General features: G+C 39.0%; 2 protein-coding genes across 3 annotated transcripts in view; both read right to left on the bottom strand.

Moving 5' to 3' along the window:
• LOC133648385 (gamma-aminobutyric acid receptor subunit rho-2-like) overlaps window positions 1-6,912 on the bottom strand; it is a 56,348-nt gene extending 49,436 nt beyond the window's left edge. For both annotated transcript variants that reach the window (XM_062044424.1, XM_062044423.1), the window contains exons 1-2: window positions 6,674-6,912; window positions 400-506 (exon numbers count right to left, since the gene is read on the bottom strand). In XM_062044424.1, coding sequence (XP_061900408.1) covers window positions 400-506; window positions 6,674-6,789 — 223 coding nt within the window. In that variant the 5' untranslated portion in view covers window positions 6,790-6,912. The remainder of the gene's footprint in view (window positions 1-399; window positions 507-6,673) is intronic.
• A 4,214-nt stretch (window positions 6,913-11,126) lies between these two features.
• The window catches only part of ube2j1 (ubiquitin-conjugating enzyme E2, J1), a 39,180-nt gene continuing 35,267 nt past the window's right edge, over window positions 11,127-15,039 (bottom strand). The window contains exons 7-8 of the mRNA XM_062043463.1: window positions 13,645-13,776; window positions 11,127-12,028 (exon numbers count right to left, since the gene is read on the bottom strand). Coding sequence (XP_061899447.1) covers window positions 11,777-12,028; window positions 13,645-13,776 — 384 coding nt within the window. The 3' untranslated portion in view covers window positions 11,127-11,776. The remainder of the gene's footprint in view (window positions 12,029-13,644; window positions 13,777-15,039) is intronic.

Raw genomic sequence — 15,039 nt, 5'->3', positions numbered from 1 at the left:
ATCATGGTCATCAATTGAAGGTCAAATTACAAACTCAATGAATTAGGTTAAAAAAATCAAGTATCAACCTATTGAAGATGTTAACAGGTTTGTGTTCTTGCCAAAAAAAAAGGTTAAGTCAATTGCAGTATACAGGACCAGAAACTTGCATTGCTCTACCCCATGCCAGTTGGATGTTTATTTTGCTTCATTTACCTTTTTTGTTCCAATTTGGATCTCAATTTTAAGCAAGAAAATTGTGCTTTACATTTTATTACCAGAACTGTGCACATTTATTGTTAAGTGCATCCTCTCAAAAACCGGAGCTGACAGAAAATGAAGATCATTCAGTGGACTAAATATATCTAGCACCAGTTCATGTCATGAATCAGCAGGGTCATCGGTCATTGGACAATTTACCTGCAAATGCAGGTCTCATGGTGAAGTCATGATCATCAATCTGCAGAAGGTGGGTGCTCTTCACCTTCCGATTTTTGGTTCCATCTGCAGCCTTCTTTGACTTTGGACTATCAAAACAGACAGGAAGCACTGATTTAATTGTGTACTCTTTCAGTGTGCATACCAAACCTCTCAGGGTCTGCTACTGTTAGACACCAATCGGAGCACCATTTGCAGTTTTTTCCAATTGCTTACACACAAAATTTTACATGTTCACACAGTTAACAAAGTCTACACACAGTGAACAAAACCATTGTGCAGATTTGCCTAATATTGGGCATAGACTCTGCTTCAACGTTTTTGCAAAATATTACACACATTGCTTTACACACACCTTCCCATCTTGCACACATATAAGGATTGTGATACACACATCTTCACATCTTGCACACAGATAACGATTGTGATACACACATTTTCACACTTTACACACACTAGGATTGTGACACACACATCTTTATCTCTGCTGTAATTTTTATTTAACTCCAGATTTCTTTTCAAACCTTTTTATTTGTCTCAGATTTTAATTTGTACTGCATGTTGACTACTGTGATATGTTACTATACCTGACTGTGGTAAAAAATAAATATTTGCAGTTTGCCGCATCATTTTTGAGTAGTTCTTGAAAAGATTACAGGCTATTTTTACTTTCTCTTTAGGTCCTTACATATAGGCCCACTTCAAAGTAAACAATGACGATTGCTGTGGATTTGCCAATATATTTTGTCAAGTTATAGTAATGTGAAGTGAAGTGAATTACATTTATATAGCGCTTTTTCTCAAGTGACTCAAAGCGCTTTACATTGTGAAACCCAATATCTAAGTTACATTTAAACCAGTGTGGGTGGCACTGGGAGCAGGTGGGTAAAGTGTCTTGCCCAAGGACACAACGGCAGTGACTAGGATGGCGGAAGCGGGAATTGAACCTGCAACCCTCAAGTTGCTGGCACGGCCACTCTACCAACCGAGCTATACCGGTTAATCATTCATCACATATGCTAAAAGGGTCGGGAAAAATGCCCCAAACGTGAAAATGTTTGAAAATGTCACAATGTAAAATAGGGTTTTTTACAAATGTGTTGTGTATTTATCACTGTTCTGGGTAACTCACTCCAATAGTGTGTTATCATTTGAAGTCTGTGTGACTGAGATGACAATAAAACTGCATTTTTACAAATGCTTGCTTTAGTTTGATGAATGGGCATATGTTTTGACGAAGTGTGTCATTTTGCAAATAATCTAGGAATCAAGAAAATTGAATGTGGTGTTTGGAAAAGTGTGTAAATCCTTTCGAAAAAAGACACACAGTTAGTAAAATTGTGTGTAAGCAAATGGAAAAAACTGTAATCCAAGGGTGTCAAGCGTATGGCCTGCGGACCGGATGAGGCCCGCAAACAGGTTTTATCCGGCCCGCGAGATGAGTTTGCGGAGTATAGAAATTAGCTGAAGTTTTTCAATGAAAGAAACTGTTTTGTCCACTGGATGTCACACTAGCAATTCTTTTAGGCAAGTAAACTGTTTATACCGGGGCCAAACAAGAGGTACACGGTAAAGCGTGGCTACGGCTCCTCCCCCTCGACACCAATGAAACGTAAAACCTGCTTCGAACTTATTTGTCACACTCATTGCCCCAAAATGTCTCCGTCAAAAATGAGAAAAGTGAACACAAAGAGTAACTCAAGTCTCTGACTAGTTTCTAACTCCATCTGTATGGTTTGTTGAGTTAGCACATGATTAATATGTGGAAATAAATGAGGTATTTCATACCTACATTAAAATGGGTTATACTTGTATAGCGCTTTTCTACCTTCAAAGCGCATTGACACTATTTCCACATTCACACACACATTCCCACATGGCGGGAGCTGCCATGCAAGACCCTAACCACGACCTATCAGGAGCAAGGGGGAAGTGTCTTGCTCAAGGACACAATGGACGTGACGAGGGGATTGAATCAGGAACCCTCAGGTTGCTGGCACGGCCACTCTACCAACTGCGCCACGCCGTCCCCCACAATAGAATACTTTTTATCTATTTATTATTTATTTGGTTCAATCCCAAATAGGCTGTGACTTGTCAAAACGGGGGGGTCGCAGCTTGCTGCGGGGTTCTTCCAACGCAAAAAACGGCTCCGGACGACAGTGTGAAGGTGAGTTTGGATTTATTAACATAAATCACTCAAACTATCACAAACACAAAAATTTAAGCAAAAAGGCAAGCGTGCCTAAAACACAAAAGAAGCTGCTAGTTAGCAGAAAACTATGGCCTGGACTAGGAAAACTTACTTGGTCAGCAAGAGACATAAACTGGTGTGACAAAGACAATGCAGGCAGCACGAGTGAAGAACAAAGGTAGACTTAAATAACAGTGACTTGATTGGTGAAAACAGGTGCGTGACTCAAAACGTAAAACAGGTGCGTGACGTGACAGGTGAAAACTAATGAGTAACCATGGAAACAAACAAACAAGGAAGTGAAACCAGGAACTAAGAAAGTGTCCAAAAAACAGCACATGGCCAAAACGCAAACATGATAAACAGACATGACAGAACCCCCCCCTTACGGACAGATCCCAGATGTCCAAAAACAAAAAACAGGATCAAGAGTCATGGGAGGGCGGGAGGGGGACATGGCGGTGGGTCGCCAGGCCAAGTGGCCCCGGATCCACCAAGGCATGGTCATGTGGCGGCGACGCGTCGACCGCCGCTGAACCTGACGAGGTGGGCGACCTGGGAATGGCCACATTCGTGGCCGACGAGGAGGTCGGCGCACCTGGCGTGGCGGACGCCCATGGAATGGCCACATCAATGGCCGACGAGGAGGTGGGCACGTTGTTGTGGCAGGCGGCGAAGCTTGGCGTGGTGCGTCAGGCGGCGAAGCTTGGCGTGGGGGGTCTTGGTCTTGGTCCTGGCATGGGCGGTCTTGGCCGCTTGGGTCTTGGTCTTGGCGGCGTGGGTCTTGGTCTTGGCGGCGTGGGTCTTGGTCTTGGCGGCGTGGGTCTTGGTCTTGGCAGCGTGGGTCTTGGTCTTGGCAGCGTGGGTCTTGGTGTTGGTCTTGGCAGTCTTGGTAGTCTTGGTCTTGGTAGTCTTGGTCGTCTTGGTCTTGGCAGTCTTGGCCGTCTTGGTCTTGGTGGTCTTGGCAGTCTTGGTCTTGGCAGTCTTGGTCTTGGCGTGGGTCTTGGTCTTGGTCTTGGCGTGGGTCTTGGTCTTGGCGTGGGTCTTGGTCTTGGCGTGGGTCTAGTACCGGAGCTTGGCAGCGTGGAGCTGGAACCGGAGTTTGGCAGCGTGGAGCCGGAACCGGAGCTTGGCAGCGTGGGGCCGGAACCGGAGCTTGGCAGCGTGGAGCCGGAACTTGGCAGCGTGGAGCCGGAACCGGAGCTTGGCAGCGTGGAGCCGGAACCGGAGCTTGGCAGCGTGCAGCCGGAACCGGAGCTTGGCAGCGTGGAGCCGGTACCGGAGCTTGGCCGCGTGGAGTTGGTACCGGAGCTTGGCCGCGTGGAACTTGACGTGGTGCAGGTGGCCTAGCTGGGGGCTGTGGCTTGGCATGGTGACGGACTGGTGGTGGCGGCCGGGATGGAGGTTGCTGCCTGGTTGGGTGCAGCTGAGCCACCCCACCAACACAGCTCCCGGTCCCAGCCCCCCCCTCAAGGAGCGGATACCAGACGCGCTCCCCGTCTGGAACCGTTTTTTGGGGTGGGTGGAGGGAGGTCAGGAGGGGGGCAGAATCCTCCCCATTAAATTGTCCACAATGTCTATTCACCACCCCCACTTTAGACTGGGTCTGAAAAAATCTAAATTTTGAAAAAAATTTCTCAAAAGGATTATTTTTTGAAACAAAGTCCTTAGTGGGCGGCTGACAGAGGGCGTAAATGGAATCTAAAAAAAAATCTTGGTCTCTGACGTCATCACCAGTGGGCGGGATGACGTCATCAGCGCGGGTCTCCTGCGGCGGCGAGGAAGACAGGGCTGGTTGGGGAAACTTGTTGTCCGGAGGAGGATCCTGAGGGAACGACGCGCCATGCTGGCGAAAAGAAGCCTTTCTGGCTGGCCTACATCTTCGCCAGCGCGTCTCCATCACCTCGTCATGGCCCGTCTGCGGAAGAACGTCTGCTGCCTGCATTCTGTCAAAACGGGGGGGTCGCAGCTTGCTGCGGGGTTCTTCCAACGCAAAAAACGGCTCCGGACGACAGTGTGAAGGTGAGTTTGGATTTATTAACATAAATCACTCAAACTATCACAAACACAAAAATTTAAGCAAAAAGGCAAGCGTGCCTAAAACACAAAAGAAGCTGCTAGTTAGCAGAAAACTATGGCCTGGACTAGGAAAACTTACTTGGTCAGCAAGAGACATAAACTGGTGTGACAAAGACAATGCAGGCAGCACGAGTGAAGAACAAAGGTAGACTTAAATAACAGTGACTTGATTGGTGAAAACAGGTGCGTGACTCAAAACGTAAAACAGGTGCGTGACGTGACAGGTGAAAACTAATGAGTAACCATGGAAACAAACAAACAAGGAAGTGAAACCAGGAACTAAGAAAGTGTCCAAAAAACAGCACATGGCCAAAACGCAAACATGATAAACAGACATGACAGACTTAAAGTTTGAAGGTTTTGTAGATACACTTAGACAGTCTAAGGTCATTGTGTTCTTCATGGTGTTTTTGAAACTGCACCAATGTTTGCCTCAAAATTAACTTGACCTGTTTTGTCAAGAAGATTATTTGGGATTTGTACTTTTTCACAATGCGCTTGTTCTATTTTTGGACAAAGTAAAACAAAGAAAACAATCTGAAGTTGTCTTAATTTTTAAGTTCTCATGCCATGAATTTATAAGTCCAGCCCACTTGGTAATGGATTTTCCTCCATGCGGCTCCTGAGCTAAAATGAGTTTGACACCCCTGTCTTATCCGACTGGACATACTGTATAAAATACACACATATAATATCCTAACATTACAAAACAAAGTTACATTGAATAATGAATTAAAACTATCTTAAACATCATGTTATTAAAAAGAACAGGAACAATTATTTTGAAATGTAAAATATTCAATAAAATATATTTTAATTTGATGTGGATACAAATTGAGTGATATCAAATTAAATACTTTTTTTTAAATCGCTATACCGTACATATACAGTAATGTATATAATGTTCATATATTACACTAATTACATATAAAATAGAATACATTAAATGATTTTAGTACAAATTACAGCTGCAATTTAATAATTTAAATTTAAAAGTCATGAATGATATATTATAACATAACTAATACGCAAGATTAATATAAAAAAGGAAATGTTTGGATTACTTTTATATTTGCTGTTTTAATTCATAACAAAACATGTATTATTTTTGTTTTCTATAATATATGCATACATGCCTATTTGTGCCAGGGGTGTCAAACTCGTTTTTAATTGAGGGCCACATCGCAGTTATGGTTGCCCTCAGAGGGCCGATTTTAAAAATGAGTAATACATGAATATACATGTATATATAATACATTAACAATATATTTTTTACATAAGCTGCAAAAAATGTTTTACATTTTACTTTGAAAGCTCAGTCACCAGAATTTTACAGTAAAAGCAGTGTTGTTGTTTTTTTACAGCATATCAAAAAATTTAATAAATGGAATGCAATGGAAAAACAATACCACTGTTTTTAGCGTTAAAATTCAAGCAACAGAGCTGCCAGTTGTTTTTTTTTACCTTGAAATCTTGTTTTAATGTTTTTTTTTTTGTTTTGTTTTAATGTTTTTGTTTTACTGTATATGGAAAAAAACTTTACCAAAGTTGATTTTACAGTTAAAAAAAACAACGTAAAATCTATTGTCAATTTTACAGTCTACAATTTAATTGATCATTTGTTTTGAAATCATAAGACAATCAGATATTTAAGTACAGTATTTATCTATATTTTAACAAAAAATATTTTTGGAATACATGATTATATATTATTTTGATAATATTGAATTTTAAAAGATATGCAATTGCATGCAATACATGATTTTAGTATATATTTAGTAAGAAAATATTAAGCATTTTATTAACGCATATTATTTCCAGGCTTTCGCGGACCATGTAAAATCATGTGGCGGGCCAGATTATGCCTGTAGTATAGCCAAAAATACACACAATATAACCTTAAATATCCCTATATTATAATAAAGTGACAAAAGTAAAATGAAAATACACCTTTAAAAACATCAATAAACTTTCCACACTTACGTGCCCAAACTGTGATTTTCCGTCGACCATCGTTTTTTTCTGCTTTTTTGTCTCCGACAGTCGCCAATGACGACCAGGCACAGGAATAACAGCAAAATCCTCACGAAACACCGCATAGTAATTCCAAAGTCATGAAGTGAAACGTTTGGTGTAGGAGACAGTTGGCGTGTCGTCTGTCAACAACCTTTCTTTGTGGAGGAAGAGGGAAAGCACGAGTGTGGAGTAGATTTCATTTAACAACATCTGCACGGGCAGGGGCGGATTTAGGACTGCAGGACATCCGGGGCTTATCTTGGATTTGGGTTTTTTGGGGTTTAATACCACATGTGATAATAATAATGATGATAATGTATATACATCAAAACTAATTAAAACATGGAAATTTACTGACAATTAGTGTTTTTGCTATTGTGACAATTTTGTCACGTTTGGACTTACATATTGAAGCGGTGGGCGGGATAATATTGGTTTTACGTTTGAAATGACAAGAAGTTCTATCTCTTTGATAAATAATTACCAACTAAATGCTCATATTACTTATTATCTCACCATACCATATGAAGGGCATATTTAGTCAACAGCCATACATGTCACACTAAGGGTGACTGTATAAACAACACCAACACTGTCATAAACCTGTGCCATATAGTGAAACCATACTAAACAACAATGACAAACAGAAACACAACAGAACAAATAGAACAAATTCCCAGAATTCCCTGCAGCACCAACTCTTCCGGGACGCTACAATATATAAGCATTATTTCTGTAGCTTACTCCTTCAAGAAACATGGTAAGTTGATTTGTAACATTTGATATCATATTAAAGCATTATATTACAAAAATTATAAATGTGTTTAAAATGACATTTTGGGAAGTCACATTATCACATTTCCTAAATGTCATTTAGGGATTTGAATGATGAGTCAAGAAAAATCTGTATTTTAGGACAGTATTGACTTGTGTAAAAGTAGAGATGTGACGTTAACAAACTAATCAAGTCCTTAGAACGGCTCTTTAAAGTGAACGATGAGAACCAAGTCCCAGTTGTTTGTTTGGGAGACATTGTTGCACATGCAAATTTAGCGTCTGCATTCACCCACTCGCACACGCATGTCGATCGACTGGCAACTGGACTAGAAATTGAGTCAGAGTAAATAGAAATTAGCAGCAATTGGATTAACTTGTTTTTAATTAAAAATATTTTTTACATATGTGTGAATGTGAGTGTGAATGTTGTCTGTCTATCTGTGCTGACCCTGTGATGAGATGGCGACTTATCTAGGTATACACCGCCTTCCGCTCGAAGGGACAAGTGGTAGAAAATGGATGGATGGAAATATAATTGTTTAAAGTATGATTTTTTTTAATTTTGATTCACTTTTCAGGTTTACTTTAAACCTCTCATACACATACAGTATATATACACATACACACACGTATATTTATATACAGTACAGGCCAAAAGTTTGGACACACCTTCTCATTCAATGTGTTTTCTTTATTTTCATGACTATTTACATTGTAGATTGTCACTGAAGGCATCTAAACTATGAATGAACACATGTGGAGTTATGTACTTAACAAAAAAAGGTGAAATAACTAAAAACATGTTTTATATTCTACTTTCTTCAAAATAACCACCCTTTGTTCTGATTACTGCTTTGCACACTCTTGGCATTCTCTCGATGAGCTTCAAGAGGTAGTCACCTGAAATGGTTTTCACTTCACAGGTGTCATAGTTTTGATGCCTTCAGTGGCAATCTACAATGAAAATAGTCATGAAAATAAAGAAAACGCATTGAATGAGGTGTGTCCAAACCTTTGGCCTGTACTGAATGTATACACATACACACATGTACTGTATATGTATAAACAGTATATATATATATATATCTCCATCCATTTTTTACCGCTATATATATATATATATATATATATATATATATATATATATATATATATATATATATATATATATGTATATGTATATATATATATATATATATATATATATATATATATATATATGTATATATATATATATATATATAAAACGGGACAAGCGGTAGAAAATGGATGGATATATATATATATATAAATAATTGTCTTGTCATCGTCTCCCCCCCCCCCCCCAGTCTTCTTTTCCCCCTCTTCTTTCTATCCTATATGTCTTGAAATATAGAAAGTATTTCACTTTTGAGTTCTTACGGTAATCTACGTACGGTCACAGCAGCTCAGATGAGGAACAATTAAACCAGAGTGGGCGGGGTTTGTTTTCAGAGCAGCCAGCCAGAAACGCATGTGTCAGGAACAGATGCAGAATCAAATTTGTACAACATATTTTCTACATAAAAGTGATAATATATCATATTGTAGGTGTCTATTACACTTTGCATTCATATTTTGCTGTTTGTTACATTGTTGTTGTGTTTTACTTGATTGTAAAAGATACACAACTATCAAGAGCTGTTCTGAGAAGTAAGAGGAGCGATGTTCATATGTTGTTAATATTCAGTGTTTTATCGTTCATAGCTATTGTAAATCCCACTTTCTTTATTTTCATGTATATTTTGGGTGTCTCATTCAGTAAAAAAATGTAAAATTCCATTCCGTTTTTTTGAGGTGGTCTGTCATAACTTTTTTAGAACTCCATCGGACATTGTGACTTTTGATAATAGACCCTGGGACCCAAACACACATACTGTACAGCAGATTTTTACAGATAAATGTGCATATCTCATTTATACACATTGGCCTCCCAGACACATTTTTTATCTGGATGTGTCCCCCCAGTCAAAATATTTGCCCAGCTTTGTTCTTGTTACACAGCAAAAAAACATGCACACAGTGGCTTGCTGTTCAAGGCAAAGCGAGCCTCAAAATGAAAACATGGCATTATTAACCTTGATTCTACCATACTAACTACAGTAAATGCACCCACTCACTGTGATCATTTCTATATTCTTAACCACTGGCAGAAAAATGTTTGCAATACAAAATTTGTAGTACATATTGCATGAATACCAAAACAACACTGTTAGGGTAAGTATTTAATTAGTTATACTGTATCTGCAAATCAAGACTGCAGACTTCTGTTTCAATGGCAATTTATTTAAAAAACATCTTGCTGACTCTACTACTGTGGTTAATGTTGTGTTTTTTTAATTAATTATGACATGATTAAGAATATGTGTTGACAATCATCTGAGCAGCATGTTTTACTCCACCCAAAAGTATCACAACAACAACACAAGTTTGAACTTCACCCTTGACATTTAGGGGTGTGCTCACATTTGCAATGGTCACTTCAATTGAACTCTGGTGCGCTTGCTGTGCGAGTACAGTTCATTTGTGAGAAAGCAATCAGCCGACCCTTGAAAGACCGCATGAAAGATGAGTCTTAGTTTGTTGCAAGGGAGCACTGGTGTAAAGACACGGCTCTAGCATTAAAATAAAGCAACAATCAAAACTAAAAGCATTCGAATTAAAAGTGCTGTTTCTCTGCTCTCCGACTCTTTAAAAGGTATATTTTGGTTTGGAACATTTGAGTTACATCAGTTAATAAGTCAGAAAAGCTGCCCAATTAAGTTAGTTCAAAATATTTTGTTTACAGCATAACCTTTGGTCCCAATGGGGCGGCTCAGATGGTTCCTGGTTTGAATCCAGCTTCCGCCATCCGAGTCACGGCCGTTGTGTCCTTGCTCCTGATGGGTCGTGGGTAGCGCCTTGCACGACATCAGTGTGTGAATGTGTGTGTTATTGGGGAAATGTGACGTATAATGTAAAGGGTATTGTGCATGCATATAAACAGACCATTTACATTACAGGGGTCTCAAACTTGTTTTCATGGAGGGCCACATGCCTATGCATTTGGTTATTTGATTTTTGTACATGCAAATTGACGGATAACTTGCTTTGAAATCGTAAATCAAGGTGACAAGCAGATATTTAAGTATTTATTGTTATTTTTACAAACTATAATACGGTGTATAATAATAGGGGTGCTAAAAATGTTTTTTTCTTAAATCACATTCGAATTCCGTTTTTTTTAGTAATTTTCAATACTCTAATAAATATTTTGACGAATTAATAAAAAACCAAAACATTTTTAGGCCATCTCTATGCTTATTTGGTGCACGTATGTGTCATATGTCAGTAACCAAAAGGAGGTTTTGGTAACCTGTTTTAAGGTGTTATTATTATACCAAATAATACATTGCAAAAATCAGTTTGAATGGAGAATCGTGTTGAATTGAGTATCGATTATGAATCAAATTCTCACCCCAAGAATCGGAATCAATTGGAGAGGTGCCCAAAGATTCACACCAATAGCAATTGAATATTTGTATATATATATATATATATATATATATATATATATATATATATATATACAGTGGGGCAAAAAAGTATTTAGTCAGCCACCCATTGATTGTCAATGGGTGGCTGACTAAATACTTTTTTGCCCCACTGTATATATATATATATATATATCAAAGTTTAAAACATATGAAAGTTTAAAACATTTTTTTTTCTGTCAAACTGGAAACAATGAAAACATTTAGTAAGAACGATGAAGTATCCGCATTATTTGCGGGCCACATTAAATGAGATGTCGGGCCGGATCTGGCCCCCAGTCCTTGAGTTTGACGCAAGTGATTTACAACGACAATAATACCAGTGTGAACGCCGAGCGAAATGCACCAAACTGCAACGTTATACTTTCGGTCCGGACCAGAGTACTGAGCCGCAAGTGTGAATGAAAACTTTAAATGTCGGATTAAATGGAAATTTGTAGGCAAACAATAATTGTATCTTTTTTACATTATATTTCCAATTATCGTGGGAGCATCAGGATTGATGATTAAAAATGTAGGGATAATTGTGTGATGTTAAACACAAAAATACATTACTTCCCTTAAAAAACATGAGGGCAGGGTGCAAGGTGCTGTAGTTACTGATAAGCGGCATGAAAAGGGCCTAAAAAGGAGAAAAGAGAACACCAGACGTCACTTCCAGGGACCACGCAACCTCAGGGATGACTTTGGCTGATCATTGGTGGCATGGCGGCCGGACTAACAAAACAGAAAAGCTTGAAGGTCACAGCTCATAATCAAACTTGTACTCATGAGCCAGGTAAATCCGACGGAAGATAAGAGCAGCAAGGGCGAATGTGAGCAACACTATTAGGACAGCTGAGCCGGCGTGACTTTCATTGTGTGGCTGGCGAGTGGCTGCAATGAAGGCCGGCCTAATGTTGTCTCTTTGGACCTGTTGCACATGACGCTGCCGAGGACTGAGAGGACGAGGAGTAGGTGGTCTCTCCACTTCAGGAGCTGGTGCCGCCTCTACCTAAGGGGTAGGAGAATATAATTTAACGGTTCATACACCCTTACTGGTGCATTTTTGAGAACGGGACATTCAATATCCCACACAGTTCACACTAAATGAAGAAAAGGACTTGGTAAACAAAAACAGTGCAGCCCAGATTTTGGCTAGTGCAAAAGTGCCGAAAAGAGTTTATCAATTTGGAACGCTTAGTGTATCCGTTCAAATATTGACATAGACAAAAGACAAGTGGATAAGACAAAAGCAATCATTACTACCATTATAAAGTAGACATGGGGAGCGGGGCTAAAAGCTGGAACTATTAATGCTGCACTTTAATTGACTAAAAATAAGATATTCATTGACACGGTTACTTACTTGTGAGAGTTGTTCATTCATATGAGTTAAGAATCTCCCCACCACTAGTTGGTGTAGCATATGTCACAACCGGTCTTACTTGCTAGCAATAGCTAAAAGCTACTAAGACATAACTTTGTTTTTCCAAACACAAAGAAAGTGAGTGCGAAGGACAGTGCCGAAAAGAATGAAAGAATATAGTATGTACTAGGGTTGTTCCAGTACCAAAATGTATTTTGATATTTTTCAAAACAGAGGGGACCACAAAAAAATTATTAATTAAAAAATTATAAATATAAATATTTTTTAAATACCAGTTTTTCTCCGTTTTTAATTCATTCTGATGCAGAATGAGCCGATAACACAAGGCAAGTACGTTAAAATGGCAGACATTTATCCATGAAAACATGGAGAAGCTGCTGATGGTGTGTTTGACAGAGAAGCAGCTCGAAGGAGATACCATAAAAGTCCGCTCTCCAGGGTAAATGTGGTATATTACTTCATAAAATACTTCATACTGTAGTTGTTTGCGGTACATCATATTGTGCTGTTTTTCATACAATATTTTTATTTATTCCAAAAGTTTTTTTTTTTTAAAGGGCATGTTACGTATTAAAATTGTGCTGTCATTCGGGGGCCAAGCAATGATTAAAAAACCCATGCATCCTTTGAATTTTCAGTATACAGGGGACCTCAGTAGAAAATGTTTGGATTAAAGGGTTTACCTTATATATAGACAGCTGTGTGCCTTCCCAAATAATGTCCAACCAACTAAATTGATCACAGGTGGACTCCAATTAAGCTGTAGGAACAACTCAATGATGATCAGTTGAAACAGGAGGCCCCTGAGCTCACTTTTGAGCTTCATGGCAAAGGCGGTGAATACTTATCTACATATGATTTCTTATTGTTTTATTTTAAATACATTTGCAAATATTTGTAAAACATTTTTTTTCAAATTGTCATAATGGGGTACTGTGTGTAGAATTTTGAGGACAAAAATAAATGTATTCCATTTATGAATAAGGCTGTAACATAACACAATGAAGCGCTATGAATACTTTCCAGGTGCGCTGTAAACAGGGTCGACTTAAACAGGTTGCACTGTGGTATTGGAAAGTGTAAATTAAAAACCACCTGATTCACATGGTTTCTTTTTGGTCATTTAATTAGGAGGAACAGTCTGTTGAACATCCAGTAAGCTGATTGTGATCACATGCTCTGACTGCCTCACTTTCTGATATAAATCTAATATACAACATACTTTAATAAAGGAACCCTACCTGCTCAGTCAGAGGCCCATCTCCTGCTTCCTGGACTGCAGAAGTGGAGGTACCTTCCTGGGTAAGAATGGAAGCCTCACTGCTGGCATCTTCACTCTCTCTTGACTGCTGACTTAATGAACTGGATTCTGTCTACATTCATACACAGGAAACAGTTGTCATCACACCCCAGTTGTTTCATTAGCTATTGCATTTATATGATTCCTGAATGTACAGAATGAAGTCATTTTTACCAACAAACAAACTTTTTCTTGAAAATATGCCAATAAAAAACTAGCTGCGGGCCATAAATAGGACCCCAGACAGGTCTTTGCACACACCTGCCTTCTCCCCAAAACCTACTGATTTTTGTGGTTGTTTTTTACTTTCACAACTTTTACTTTTGGTGTAAATAAACGGTCTCAGTTAGGTATAATAAAGGTGTACCGTATTTTCTGGACCATAGGGCACACCGGATTATAAGGCGCACTACAGATAAGCGGGTGTATTCAGGTCTTTTTTCATACAAAAGGCGCACTGGATTATAAGGCGCATTAAGAGGGTCATATTATGATTTTTTTCTAAATTTAAAACATTTCCTTGTGGCGTACAGAACATGTAATGGTGGTTCTTTGGTCAAAATGTTGCATAGATTATGTTTTACAGACCATCTTCAAATCGCTTTCTGACAGTCACTTCAGGATGCGCCGTTTTGTGGGTAGTCTTATTTACGTGGCTTACCTTCGACAGCTAATGACATTCACTCTTTACTTAAATCTACAACAGAGCAGCATCTTTTCATCTGTGGCACACTAGTGCAACAACGCCGGAAATGTGTCCAGTGAAAAACCGTCTGACCGGAACTCTCTAATAACTAAAGTTCCGTGGGTGAATTATGTAAACCCACTACACTGGTAGGTTTTAGTTCTTCCATAGCAAGATATAAGTTAGAACTTTACGCTACTTTATATTAGAAATGGCAACAGCAGAGGATGAATGCCCCATGACAAGAAGATAGTTAAAAAGAAGACGCTTACCGACTACGGCATTGCCACAGACTACAGTGGCGGTTGTGCGCAAATTTTCAAGACTTATGCAGATCTCAAATACACATCAGCAGTTACCAGAAGGTAAGAAAAATTGGTTTTGCATAATATTGTGAAATAAAACGAAAGATAATATACATGTCTGCTAATGGCTGCCATTTTGCAGGCCTTATACACACACCATAGTAATACTTGTATCTCTGACTATGGTCGCCGTAATGGGCCGACAATCCATCAAGCGGTGCGGCCTCAAAGTCATATTAAAACATTATGACAGATTTTTGAGTGCTGTGTGTAATGTTCTTTAATTTCAATGGAACATTTAAAGTTTTGGTGTTGTTTACTGGCGTCATATTGCAGTCTACACATA

Source organism: Entelurus aequoreus, linkage group LG04, assembly GCF_033978785.1.
Source record: "Entelurus aequoreus isolate RoL-2023_Sb linkage group LG04, RoL_Eaeq_v1.1, whole genome shotgun sequence".
NCBI lineage: Eukaryota > Metazoa > Chordata > Actinopteri > Syngnathiformes > Syngnathidae > Entelurus > Entelurus aequoreus.
Note: the sequence above shows the minus strand (reverse complement) of the source record. Positions and strands in the feature narration are given on the sequence as shown.